The sequence below is a fragment of the Styela clava genome, chromosome 13 (genome assembly GCF_964204865.1).
Source record: "Styela clava chromosome 13, kaStyClav1.hap1.2, whole genome shotgun sequence".
In the NCBI taxonomy this organism is placed as follows: Eukaryota; Metazoa; Chordata; class Ascidiacea; order Stolidobranchia; family Styelidae; genus Styela; species Styela clava.
This window is the reverse complement of record NC_135262.1, coordinates 11,665,147-11,680,406: the sequence shown is the minus strand read 5'-3', so window position 1 is coordinate 11,680,406 and position 15,260 is coordinate 11,665,147. Positions and strand designations below refer to the sequence as shown.

At 35.9% G+C, this 15,260-nt stretch overlaps 1 protein-coding gene across 1 annotated transcript; it reads right to left on the bottom strand.

Annotated features, from left to right (window-relative positions):
* Window positions 1-2,753: 2,753 nt before the first annotated feature.
* LOC120333431 (4-galactosyl-N-acetylglucosaminide 3-alpha-L-fucosyltransferase FUT5-like) lies at window positions 2,754-8,877 on the bottom strand. Its single transcript, XM_039400854.2, has 4 exons — window positions 8,188-8,877; window positions 7,355-7,541; window positions 4,292-4,422; window positions 2,754-4,123 (listed from the first exon to the last, which is right to left on the bottom strand). Exons 1-4 carry the CDS (start codon window positions 8,517-8,519, stop codon window positions 3,586-3,588), a joined length of 1,188 nt encoding a protein of 395 aa, XP_039256788.2. The 5' UTR covers window positions 8,520-8,877; the 3' UTR covers window positions 2,754-3,585.
* Window positions 8,878-15,260: the final 6,383 nt, after the last annotated feature.

Below are 15,260 nucleotides of genomic sequence, written 5' to 3'. Positions count from 1 at the left end.
ACAGCCAATTGCAACAACGCGAAACATAATTCAATACCTTTTTTGACATTGCTACCTAAACAACATGGTGATGTTGCAATTAGTTGTGAACAATAAGGAAGTACAACGGCGCCATAAGCTATTGCGTGAATTCTAGGTAATTTTCAGAAATGGCGCCGAATGCTCATTTTAAAACACACACCAGCACAGCCGCGGGTTGTAAACCTAACTTGTATTCGCAATGAAAAGCTCGATGAATTTTTTTTTCTTTTTGAAATGTTAACCCTTTATTCATGTCATCATTTATTCCAATGCCAAACTAAAATATACTCAAAATTCGTAACATTCCTCATTCCGTTAATCTCGAAAACAAGTCGTATATTTACAGTTGCGACTGTTAAATCCCTTTAATTTATTTAGTGATATGATTTCGATTGGCTTCAGTTGTTGCTCCTAAAAATGTATAAATTGAACCAAGCATCCCATGAAAAATTTATGACGGCATCGATGACCATTTCCCCACGCGATATTTTTGCGTCCTAATTCGTCACATTGAGATAGTTACTCATTATTTCATTCAGCAAAATTCTAATATGCACCTCGATATATATTACGAAAATCCTCCAGAAACATTAAATCCAGTTTGCCTCGCGCTGCACTCAACCTTGCCATCTCGACTAAAAGATATTTCATTCAGTAGAAAGCGTGTTTCGTCACAGTCACGGCTTGTTGAATACGTCTCGCTAGCGAAAACAATGACTGCATTCGCACTTATTTCCTGAAAACGGATAAAGGACTACAGAAAGGGTAACAGTAACAGTGAGGTATAGAATTCCCTATTCTAAACACGTTGTGCGATCAAAGTTTAACGAGTCAACGTAAGGAAAATATTTACGCGATAGCTATAATTGGGAAAAATTTATGAAGTTGGCTTCTGCATGCAGTAAAACTCTTGTCATGAGTGTTATAAATACGCTTGTCTCCTAACTTTCGATTCGCATGCATGATCTCCATGGCTCAAATCCGCGTCATATCATCACATGCAATTATATCGCTGGTCTTTACACCTGTTTTCAGAGAGCATTAACGACCGGCGCTGAACAAACAAGTTACATACAAGCGGCGCATTGACAAGAATTATAAAAGGCGTCACTGTTTTTACCAGTAACTTTGTTTGAGGATTCAATTGGTGTAATGTAGGCTAATAACTACGAATTGGTCAATTTATTCTAAGGTTAGCATTAACATGACACGCTTTACATAAATCTAATACATAATTTTTTTAAAGGCCAAATATAACGCTAGTTGTCAGCTGCGGTACACGTATCCCATTTGCTGAGCCATCTAATCTCCCGCTTAGCAAGCAGACATGAAATGTTAGTGAGATGATCCATAAGATGTCACACTAGCGGCGCTGCCCGTGTTCTGAAAACATCAATGACGGCTTCATTGTGTATCACACATTTCAGGAACAAGTTCGCGCAAACCCCCTTAATAGCACGACTGCTTGTGCCATACAATAAAATTACTTTGGCGGCGTTTTATTGTTATTAAACTTTAAAATGAATACATGAATCCCGGAATTAAAATGATAACACGAACATTTAGCGAACTTGTTCGTAGAAAAACCTATTCATTTCAAAGTTTAGTAATGTATATATATAACTATCAGTAGGAATTTGTTCAAAAAGAATTGTTTTAAAACAATTTGCCTGTTTTGTTTAAAATGGCTGTACTACTTGATTTTTTGTATTAAATAGGTTGAAGAAAAATGGACCTTCCCAAGCTGTAGTTCAGTGGTTGGCGCAGTAAGACGCAACCGAAAAGCCATTACGTGAACGACCCTGCTGCGATGAAACCACCTTGCGAAAATTGAAATGCGATCGAATAAATGAGTTTGTATAACCTTGAAAAACTCTCTTCAACCTTAAAAAAAGTATGGTAAGCATAAATTAACCGAACAGTATTAACCGTAACAATGACTTCATTTTATGAGAAAAATGTCAATACGTGATCTCGGAATTCATATTATGGCGTCATAACAGATGAGTTGTGGCGTCTTTGCATCGGATAACTCTTACAATTAACATTAGCTAGGTTAGGGTGTCTCATCGTTCATATCAGTAGATTACCGCCGATATAAGCATATTCTTCATTATCGCAACCCACTCGTTTTGCCTGCACTTGATCGAATTGCTTTTGTAGTAGGCTCGTGAGCTAATTTTCATGATTTTTCTCACTCAAAACGTCTCTCTGATATCTCGGCTAAACATTCCGGGTAAAATCTTATGACTTCAGGGGATATATAAAGTGGCTATAGATGTACGCAATAGTGGTAAAAATAAAAAATTTAACTTACATTTTTGAAATTATAATTGCGACTGCGTGTGCAGCTGCCAGAATGCAACGTTTTGGCTTAGTTTCACGGCGATGCAAGGGGTATTTCAATAAAAAAAATACAGAAAAAAATTGATTTAAAACAAGTCCTTGTTTCAAAACACGATGTTTTTTTAGAATTAATAAAAAACAAAACCCTAACTAACAGTAGGTTGCGCGAGGCTAACTCCCAATCCTTCCACAATGCCTTTGCGCCCGTGGATCCGTAGGCGTATAATGCAAGGATGCTGTAGCAGGAATAAAAACACCAGGCTATGCAATTCATGAGTCCTGCTGCACGCTAACACAAATGTATTTTTGTAACGTTTCGTCTGACCAAAATCAGACTTCCTAAAACAAGCAGTTTACAACAATGATAAACCACATGAAAACATGATTGTTCTTTTATTGTCATTGTTGTAAACTGCTTGTCTGAGGAAGTCTGATTTTGGTCAGACGAATATATATATTAATTATTCGGTAGTTCGGAAGACTCATGCAAAATACGATGTTAGGGGAACACCATGAAGACGATGTGGTGGAAAATTTTACATGACACGAGACGCTTTTATGGGGCCATGACATTGCATGCTCTGCATCAATAGAAGAAATCCGAAAGAGCTTAAAACACACGAAAAAGTCTCTCCTTAAAAGGTCCCTAATTTATTTTGCCACTTTCACATTGGACAATTATGGGGTTAGAGTAATATTATACCGATCACCCATTCTACGGCCGACAACTAGCGTTATATATATTTGAAATTTCAAAAGTTATTTATTAGATTTATGTGAAGCGTGTCGTGTTGATTCAACACATATAAAATGAACTTTTAATGAAAGTTAATAAACAAGTATAAAGTCCAGTGAAATTCCATCCAGGAAGGCAGGGCAATACAGTGAATAATATGTCACACTTTTTCTTCACAGAAATAAATAGACAAGAGAAAGTTTAAACATGATCGACGAGACAAGAATAATTAAAACTAATGTGTATGTTCACGTCAACAGTACAAAAAGAGAAATCGCTCTTGAAATTTTGAATCCCATCACTGAGTGCAGGGGAATTGGTGGGTGCGCGTGAGGATATTTCGTGGGGCAGTAGGTTTTATATCTCGATAATCAAATTCTGCGATTACTTCCAATGTTTAAGAGTCTCACGCCGCAGTCAATTTTTTCTATATAATATCAACTGTTATAACGTGGAGAGGTTCAAACTGCAAATCTTCTCTTCTATTTGATGCCGTATTGTTTGTTGAAATCCAATTCCAAATGTGTAAGATTATTCTGAAGACACTCTGGATTCTCGCCACCGTACCACCATTCACTTAAACTTAAGTTCGATTTTCCTTTCGAACCATCGGTCACGGTTCTACATAATCCGCACAATTTTTCATCAACCAGGTTCATTTTCCCACACGCACAATAAATGTTAGGTTGTCTTTCAGGAGGTTCCAGATTACGCCATGCAAAATACTTTAAATATTCGTCGTCGTTTTTATCCAAATAATTTAAGTATTGTACTAAATCTTTCAACGACTCGAAATCGTCGACAAAAATAAAGGAATTCGGTGGGGCTACACGAACGATATCTTCTTTTAGTGGTCCCCAAACAACGGGCACGACACCATTCCATAATGAATTCACCCAAAATTTTTCAGTTAAATAGTCTTTACAGTGTATAGCATTCTCAAACGACATAAAAAATTTATATTGATGAAGTAGTTCTGTTAAGTTTCCTTCGTATCGCGATCCAAAGCACTTCCCGTATCTGAACAGAACAACAATATAGGTTATCATTAATAGTTTCGATATTCGACATTGGAGAATTTCAGATGTGGCATTGGTTAAAAATATAGGCTCTCCCACTTCAGCTCCATAATAAGAGTTAAATGAAAAATCTTTCGGTTGGTATTGACATTAAATGTATTAGTATTACCGTGTTAAATTCAATCCTTCTTCCACAAGTGCATCCGATAACTTTATTCTTAATTGGGACCCAGCTCTCCAGCATTCGCTTGCTAGCATAATAGCCAAGTTTGTTTTCTTTTTTAAAGTAAATGGCTGTATCTGTAATAAAATACGCTTTGATTTGAATTTTTCAATAGAAGTATGACGTACTGCGTTCATAAAATTGTAATCCACCTGAAGATATAATATTTTACCTCAACTAATCCACACAGATCACACAGAGACGCTACTTTGCAAGCTTGGGCTTGTAATTGCTTTGCTCATATCGGATTCAGTCCGTGAAAAGGTAATACGTTCGTAAATTTATTTATAACCCTGTCCAAACCCTTTTATTTTCTAGTAATGGGAAAAATCTGATCTTTGGTAAAAGCAATAGTATTATATCACTCATTATGGATTTTCAAAAATTTGCGACACCTGGCTCCCGGGAGTGATTTAGCGGATGTTGTACTAGTGCAACTTCTTCCCAGAAAAGACTAATTCGGAGATAAAACATGTATGTTGTGCAATCTGCAATTATTGTGAAACACGGCCGGTATTCCACGGTGCTTGAAAATAATAATGGGACTGTCAAACTTATTTCATGACAGATGACACGATTCAAAACTCCAATCATGATTAAAAAGTCGCATTAAAATGTAAACAAATGTTATTATAGATCATGTTTTTGCACTCTAGGTTTTCCACTTAAAATATTTAGAAAATGCATATAACATGACACTTGATTCTTTCATATATACATATTATTTAAAATGCAAAAATATAAAAAAAATCAAGCTTTTAAGTTAAATCAAGATTATTTTGCATATTTCTCGCGGCGAAGTAATTGTCGTCCCATTTCCGTTTCTTAGAAATATTTGAAATTTGAAAATAATTTTCAGAATTTACATTAAGTTTTTACAACAGCTGTCTCGTAATCCAGTGAAACTGCCCTCATAAGTAGACTAGGTTCTTCCGGTGTCTGCTGGTCAGAAGGTCTGCCAACCGACTACATAGGTATTCATAGTGTTATTTTGATTAGTTGATTTCAAATTGCTTTATGATCTAACAATTCATGTGTAGGCTTGCACGTAATTGACAAAAATCAATTCCGTAATTACGGCCAAATCGATTACGTAATGACCCCGTAATTGCGATATTTTTTTCACACATTTAAACCTAGCATACCAACCAATTTAATCCACTTCTATTCCGAATGGGACATCGAAGTTTGGTTTTCATATTCCCGGCAGTACCACACGCCGGAGACAGATGTTAAAGACAAATATCAAGGAGTGAATTCAAAATAATTTTATTCTGATTTTTATCTTTTGTATTAGCTTTGATTTTCCTTTATCAACTTTATCACCAAATTTTATGCGATCAATTTTATCATTACCAACACTGGTAATATATTTAAGAAACGATAGTTCACTTTTTTAAAATCGTATTGACGTATTAATACGACTTTCGTATTGAATAAAAATTCCGGGTTGCTAATTTATTAATCAACTACAAGCGTATTCTCTCGTTTGATTATACTTTCGCTTGCCTCGCGACGAAGACTTGTTATTTCACCGTTTTTTACAATATCCGACTTTACTACTTAGTTAGCATTTTATAATAATTATTGATGCCGACTTATTGACGATATTCCGAATTCCATGCTTCATTTTACATTAAATCATTTCGCGGCCTAAATGTTATAACATTATTTACGATAAATTTAGATCAAATATTAATTATTTGCGCATTATTTAAAATACCGTACTTATATGACATGCCTTCTCCGAAAATACAAAGTTATATCGCAAAACAATGCATTTTGTGACATTTATTTTGCACTCATGAAAATATTAATTTATTTTTCTAACTCAAGTCGACAATCCTATTTGCCAAGATTGACACAAGTTTGGTCGAGTGCCGGTGGTATTCAGGTCGACGATAAATCAAAATAAGTTGCCGCATTTGGTAAAGACAGGTAATCATATTTGGCCGACATATTGCGATTTGCGAGGCATTGTGGAAAACATATTGAGCAATGCCAAGTCCGGACAGATATATAACGATAAAACCGGTAACAGAACATCAAGATTTTGTAATAGAAAATGGATTTCGCGCAGAATAAACACGGGAAATCCCGTCGTAATGTTGTTTCTCTGCCGTCTCAATCGCTTTACCGATGCCGAAAGGACTAAGTTGCGTTGGTTCATTACGCAATTTCTCTTCCGTCTCTTGCTGTTTGATAAGCGCGACATTAATTATCACGACATTTACAAATAGACCATGTTTTATAAGTTGATCTCTTACATTCTTCACTCATTTCACCCGAAGAAGTTGAAACCAGGTGTGTTGGCGTCCATCGGTCTCGACACAATTCTATTCCTTATTTACGGTTAATATGTACATTGGCCATCTTAGATAAGTTGATAATAGGTTAGTAAATGACGCGTTATGCCCTCCCCATCTGCCTAACAAGAGAGAGAAAAACGGCTGCAAATACCGGAACTCTAACTTCTTTTACTTAAACTTTAATTTTTTATAATCGACGGAATTGACTGCTCTGAAGAGAGCTCGTTTCAATCGCGAAAGCGCTCGACCAATAATTACGACTTTACGTAATTCGTGACTTCGCTTGCGTAATTCGAAATAATTCCGTAATTCCGTAAATTTGTAAATTACGTGCAAGCCTATTCACGAGAAAAGGAAACACACTGTGGAATAATATAATCAGGTAACAAAACTAGGGAAGAAAGGGGAATTTTCTTATTAAGGAAAAATATGAAAACAAAGTTGTTTTATAAACATTTTGCGCCTGGTATTGTGGTATGGTATTCGTTGTTAAGAGTGGAGATCAGGCAATCTCAGAAAGCGGGTGCAATAGAGATCAAGCTAAGGATTGCCCCCCTCCGATCTGCCTTCACAACACAACGTTCAATAATACTATTATAAAGGCTATAGGATCACTGTTTCCTGCCAGCCTGACCGGTCAAATAGCAGTGAAATATTTTACAATAGGCACATATATATCAATTACTGCTGGGTTACTTACTGTTTTTAACATATCTTTATGCCATATCCCATAATTAGCAACTATGTCAGCATCTCTTCTATACGATACCGTCATATTGAAAATCGTGTCGTATTCATTAAACATAAAATTCATTCGTTCTTTGATTGCATATCTAGTATAGTATGGATTCTCGCCACTCATAAACACGTATATGTGATTCGCCAATCTTCAGAAGGAAAACAGAATATATTATTGGAAAGCACACACAAAAATTACTTGGCCTCTCTAGTTCTATATTATTTTTGCACTATGGCTTCATCGCAAATTGTTTGGCTATTTGAACCTATACACCAATTTTACAACAATTGGAAAGGGCGAGATATAATACAACAAATCAACAGTGATATATATATATATATATATATGTTAGCTATAAAGGACGTTCGTTTCTGTTGATAAGCAGCAGTAGGGAAAGCAATAACACCAATTTGCCCCGCGTATCGATACCGATCAGTGGATTAGAGACCGACAATAACTCATTTGAGCATTGACTTGATTTTATGATTTTGTGTTTCCTTGGGCTATTTGTCAGTTTTTACTCTTGTTTCCAAAAGAAATGGAGCCAACATAAACATTCTCAAAATCAGCATGGAAAATATTGTAATGGTAAATACAAGAAGAAGTGTTTATTCGAGGGTCGACGAATCATTTACTGTATCGAATCATTCATCAAGTACTGATTTAGTAATTCACAGCTTACTCAATGATGCATTTTTATTTTTAAATATTTTTGTTCATATTGTGAGAAACTGTCACAAAGCTAACGTACAAAGTCATTGTTTGTTAACTTCGAATATATACGTAAAAATTACCTTGTAGGTGGCATAATCTTCTTGTACTTAGAAAAGTATTCTGGGTGAAAAAGAAGAACATCACTATCATTTAAATAGTTTCTGTCCGAAGTAACGATACAGCCACCGCAAGCTGTTGATAAATTCTTTGGAATTACCAAAAAATGTTGTAGAAATGTTGGCGTTCCCCAAAATAATATAATCTTCTGCTTTGTAGTTGTAACAGTTTCTTCATAGTTTGACTGATGAAATACTTTATATCTGATTTGAGGTGGCAAAAGTTTCACAATGAATATGATGAGCATAAGAAAACAGCTGAAACTGATGGCGAAACTTCGTATAGAAAATCGCATTTCACAAAAATAGTATAGATTAGTATTATTCTGTAGAAATATATTCAGGACTCAATTGAAAATCAAAAAATTTGTTGGATAACGTGAAAAAGAAAACGGAAAATTTGAGGGCAAAAAGACCAATTACGTTTCGCTTTCTTTCTTGTTCACGATGCTTCAGAATTTAGATAAACGTATTCGTTAAAACTGTGACGTAGCTGAGCAGTACGGGCCATGTGGCAATTTTAAAGAGAGGCATTACTAAGAAGAATTTTAAAATATCGCAACTTCAAATTTTATGTGACGCCCATTTAACGAGAATGCCACGCAGTAGTTTGGAGAAACAAGTTTTCATGAAAACGTGCCCCTGCTTATATTGGCAAATTCATCAAAACAGTCCATAGTATTAATGACTTCTAACCAGTAACAATGACAAATTCTTTTTATGATTGGGAATCATCCAGGAGTTTGACAATCAAATTATTCTACGGAAATGCATTCCTGCAAACAATATTCGGTAATCGGTACTCATGTAGTATGTAAACCAAGATGGCGGACACCGGAACGTAATGTGTGTACCAGGTTAGAGTAAGATCATAATTTCAGGTACAAATACTACGGGAGTCACTTGGCTACAATTAGGTCACCCTAATCTGGTACACATACTACGTTCCGGTGTCCGCTATCTTGGTTCACATACTACGGGAGCGCCCAATAGTCTAGCAAAATATCGTTCATGCGAAGTAAAGTCTAGCAGACTTGATCATGATCTGCAACTGTTCTGTGCAGAACTGGATTCAAACATCAGCTCGCACTTGCCCGAATTGATACTGTAATGTGCATTTGTGAAAAACTTAATCTTATTATTCTTCATAAGAAAACTCGGTGATTGAATGGAATACCATTTCAAAACTTTGCCCACATAATAAAATCAAGATCAGATTGGATAAAGAGACATTTCGAATGTTGATTAACGTAATTTATCAAGAAAACGGAGCAGTTCACGGCGTTAGGAAGTTTTTTTTATCACTTGCTTAAAACTTATGATTCTAACGAAGTTCTGTGCTATCTCAAACGAGCTCACCACTACTGAGTTACGCAAACAAGGCCACATTTCGAGCAAATAGTCACCAGGTTTAAATAACATTTCGTCCGCTCTGAGATGACTACTCCTGCAATATCACTTGGTGATTAATGAAGAAAAGCCAATTTCTTTTTCTATCCAACCATGTAATGGCAGTGGTTTTTAACCTTTTTGGTGAAGCGGAACCCCAATGAAATATTCTAGAAGTTCTATGAACCACCTCAGTTCAATGGTCTGAATTGTATCAACTGAAAATATATATAAAAGCAAACCTAGTGCTGACAAAACAAAATTATTTTTGAAGTGTAGCAAGTTTGATAATAGTGTTAAGTTTAGGATGCATTTGATCATATTAAAACAATATATTAAATAATATTTTTATTCATATTGACTCTCAGCATGTGGATTTGCGAAACCTCAGGACTGCACTGGTGAAATATTGATCTATCGCGGAACCCCGTTGAAAACCACTGCGTAACTGTGTTAGGTTTTAATCGAAATTGTCCAATATACAATAGCTATACAGATCATCTCTCCTCCAAAATATATTATTTAAATATGGTACAAATAAGAAATCAACAACCCTCACTCACGTTGACTTCTAGAAAATATATCTAACCTATTCTTCTGCTGATGCAGGCTACCTAAATATAATTTAATCGAGCTACAGATTGCGATACCAGTTCTTCATGCCCCGGAGACAAATGTTATATAGATATATGTATTATTTTTTAAAATGTGTTTCCCTGAGGCTATATTTAAATACCGGCAACGGCAACCGGTCGATCGCAACGTCTCGAGTAGTCGACCGCGTCTGATGTTGAGTGTATTTTAATAACATACGCAAAAAAATTACCTTGAGCCAGTTTCATGAACCACCTGTTGTGTGTTTACAAACAGGAATAATACAATACTGCAAATGGGGTGTCTCAAAAATGTCGTGTCCCACTTGCTCCACGTATCCCATTTGCCCCACGTGTGCCGCGTGTGCCACTTGTCCCACGTTCTCCCCTTGCCCCACGTGTCCCACTTGTCCTAAGTGTCCCACGCAAAGCCTGTATATACCTAAGTTGCGCAACAATGGAAATTGGCTGTCATTTTCAATCAACGTCGCCTGCGAAGTTACGGCGGTTCTGCGTAATCCTTGGCCAGGCTGGTGCCTTCTGCTATAGAATTATAGGCTGCTCTGCTTCTAATTGCAGCGGGAATAGCAAACAGTGCAACTATTGAAGCTATCAGCAGATGCCGAGAGAAAAAAACAAATGGGAAAATAATTGTAGAGGCTGGAAACCCGGCCCAGGGAGTTTCTTGTGTGACTGTGTGAGGTTAGTCAAACGAATGGCCTAATGTCAAACTGACACCAGGAAAGACAGGCTAGTAATCTGCCGTTGCCGATACGACTCATTTAAGTTAGCCCAGAAAAGGTATCTAAAGTTAAGTTAAACTACTAAGATTTCTAAACGCTGGCTTCAGGTGTCAGATTAGGAAAACTGTATTTAAATCATCCTAAGTAATGCAAAGTCACAAATCAGCGCATTGAATGTATAAGATTCACTGTCATGATTGCTTGAAGTCCTGCGGTCACAACAATTTATATAATTAGCAGCAATATGAACAGACAATTCGGAGCTCAGTGAATATAATGCTTTATATTTTGAACTTCTGAACTGACTGTTGTTTGGTTCAGTCACTGTCAATTATATTATGTGGTGAAAATGGGATGCTGAACGTTTGTCATTTCAAAAGCATGTTGCATGTATAACAACTCATTTCATTTTCAGAGTCATATTGAAGAATGCCAATTTGAACCGAAGAGGTCGGATAAATGGAAAAATTAAAATGAAATTCGATATCGACAATATTCGATATTCAAGACAAGACTTAACTTAGTATAATAACTGAGATGAAATTCTAAAAAAGAACATTACCAACATAATCTCTAGTTGCTAGTTTGAATGTAGGATAGGGTAGGATTTACATATTTATCCCATGGAAAGAGAAAAGCTGATGAAATGGCTCTATCATATGGCGAACCATAACTTCTCGCCCGCTCAATCCAAGCATCTTCATATTCTATCTGCCTTCATTTTAAATCATTTTACCAACGTTTTAGGCTTGATTGAACCTTCCTACGCCGAGTGCCACCAAGACGATCCAGTTGTGTCGGAAACTTATGAAGTTGTGTCATATACAGCACAAGATTGTCGCCGTGATTATTCGCTCGTTAAAAAAAACGAATTTTTCAGTGAGACTCTTCTGTGGCGTATAATATTCAATTCATGGTACTTTACTTGATTGTGTCTAACGTAACTCGCGGTGGCAGCTTTCAAATACATTGCTACTCTAAAAAACAGATGTAATATGTGGACATAAATACATGAGATAAACTGTCTAATTATATTTAGTTTTGATAGGTATGTTTGCAGTCTTATCGCCGTTAGGAATCCGTATTTTTGCCATTTTGCGAATTAGAGAAATCTGTACTTGTAACACCGATTCGCTCAATCGCAATATTATTTTTAATATATAACCGTTATAATCTTGCGACGTGAAATCTATTTTAGTACAATGAAACTCGATTGAATTAATTAACTTATCAACACAATCCGTTAAGTGGGACAAATGGCACATGTAGTACAAGTGGGAAACGTGGTGCAAGTGGGACGTAAATACAAAGTTTTGTGGCGATTTCAATGTGTCCACAGAACCGAGATTATTGGCAGTGGTGGAATATTTTATACGCTTATGTTCAATAATCTGCATGCATATTCAGTACTCATTCGTTTTCGTGTATGATCTTATTACCCATCAGTCGATCGTGATCAAAAGCAGATTGGCCACCCCTGTTATATATCATCACAAACCGGGAAAAAGTCGCGTTCTCAAACTTGTTTATTGTAACACGAAAATTTACGACGGCAATTTTGAAGTAATGAATAAAAAGGCAAATCCAGCTCACAATTGACCATGTTTCGATTTTAGTGACGATATGTTTCTAAACGCCGACTAAACATAAAGAAATTTTGCATTTTCAATGCCTAGAAAAGCGTTTTTAGACTCGCGGGGGGATGAATGGATGAATAGATAAATTATTTTAAAATCCCATAACAGACATAAATTTAAAAAAAACTCTGGAGAGCAAGCAAAACCTATAAAGAAGTTTAGAACATGAGATTTATCTCATGTGCCTGCCCACCAGCACACACACAAAAACGCAAACCCAATTAAATGATGCATGGGCCAAAGTTGAACAGACAAAATACGCGATAGTATTATACTTTCGGGCTGTTGTACTTTTAACACTTACATTGATAATGACCAATACAATCTCATACAAAGATAGTGTGGGGAGTGCAATGTAATAAATTTGCGACGATAGTCACGAAAGCTAAGAAAAACCGAGCCATGAAAAACTACACTGATCGCCAGATTGGGCATTGCTGAAAAAATGCTAAAGTGGTTTAACTTTAAGATACAAACAAACGAAAAACCATGACCGTAAATTCGGTGTACGAACGCTCATAAAAACAATTATGAGGAAAAACACTAATCACACGTGAACAGGTCTGTAACCTAATTGATAGACTGACGTGGCCCGCATTGGTAAAACAGTATACGCACAGAGAGAACAAAACAAAAATATACCATTGAGTGAATGTTTAAAAACGTTGCGCATTGGTATGGTCATATCAAGTTACATTACAAACTATTCACACATACATAGTTGAATACTCATTTAGTAATAGCAGTAATTGCTGAAAGTCCGCATCCAAATTCCACACCGTACTCCTGTACTCCATTCCTGAAAAAGAACGGAGTTCTCTACTGTTCTACCATTTCAGTTTCCTTGGAATTAGACTATAGTGAGTCGGGTCGAGCTCGGGCTGAAAAAATCTATTTTCTTATAAACTTTACATTTTGAACTTTGCGAGTCAACCAAACGCTGGCTTGGCGATGTTTCAATTAGTGTGGTAGTTATTTAAAAACAGCCTCGGGAATACACATTTCAAGAAAATAATTATATATAACATTTGTCTCCGAGGCATAAATAACTGGTATCGCAATCTTAAGCTAGATCAAATTATATTTAGGTAGCCTGCATCAGTAGAAGAATAGGTTGGATATATTTTGTAGAGTCCACGTGAGTGAGGGTTGTTGATTTCTTGTTTGGCTGATATTCAAATCTATTTCCGAGAAGAGATGTATCTGTATAGCTATTGTTTATTGGACAATTTAGATTAAAACTCGAATACTTTACACAGTAACGCAGTGGTTTTTAAAAGTGTTCCGCGGTATGTCAGGATTCCACCATTACAGTGCTAATGTTCCGCAAGTTTACATGCAAATCTAAGAGTCAATCGATATAATATTATAATTTAATATATTGTTTTAATATGATCAAATGCATCTTAAACCTAACACTATTATCAAACTTGCTACACTTCAAAAATATTTTTGTTTTGTCAGCATTAGGTTTGCTTTTATATATATTTTAGTCGATACCATTCAGACAATTAAACTGTAGTACGGTGGTTGTCCAATCTTCTGAAATATTTTATTGGGTTTCTCCTCCACCAAAATGATTAAAATTCACTGCCATTACATGATTGGGTGGAAAAAAATACGTTTTTTTTCTTGCCAATAACTTTAAAAAGTAATATTGCGGAAACTCACTTAAAATTGATGGAAATTTACTCAAAAAAGATCTCAGAAAACTTACTAAAACATAATTGGACTTTGAAAGGGCATGTATGCAACAGTCAATGGGTATTAGTCATTTAAGAACGGACGAAATTTTATCTAAACCTGGTGACTAATTGCTTGAAATGTGGCCTTCTTTTCGTAACTCAGTATTGGGCAATAGCCCGTTCAAGATAGCATAGAATGTTGTTTGAATGTAAAGTTTTGAGCAATCGATAAAAAAAACTTACTAAACGCTGTTAGCTGCTACGTTTTCTTGATAAATTATGTTAATTAACATTCGAAATGTCTCTTTATCTAATCTGATCTTGATTTAATTTCGAAAGCAAAGTTGTGAAATGATATTCTAATTATTCACATAGTTTTCTGATGAGAAATAATAGGATTAAGTGTTTTCACAAATGCCTGTTACAATTCTGACAAGAGCGAGCCTTTAGCTGATGTTTGATCCAGTTTTGGCCAAAAAAGTTGTGCAGATCATGATCAGGTCTGCTTTGCATGAACGATATTTTGGATATTGTTTGCAGGAATGCATTTTCGTAAGGGAATTTGTTTGTCAAACTTCAGTATGAGTCCCCATCATAATAGGAATTTATCATTTATGCTGGTTAGAAGTAATACTTACTATGGACTGTTTTGATGAATTTGTTCCTATGAGCACGAATATGCTTTCATGAAAGCCAGTTTTTCCAAACTACTTGGTGGCAATCTTGTTAAATTTGTGTCACATAAAATTTAAAGTTGCGATTTATTGAAATCAACTCGTTATCAACTCGGAACTAAGTAATGCCTCTCTTCAATATTGCCACATGGCCAGTACTGCCCAGCTACGTCGCAGTTTCAACGATAAGGTTTATCTAAAGATTGAAGCATCGTGAACAAGAAAGAGAGCGAAACATGATTGGGCTTTTCGCCCTCATGAATTGCCGGTTTCATTTTTACGTTGTCCAACATATTTTTTAATGTTCAATTGAGTC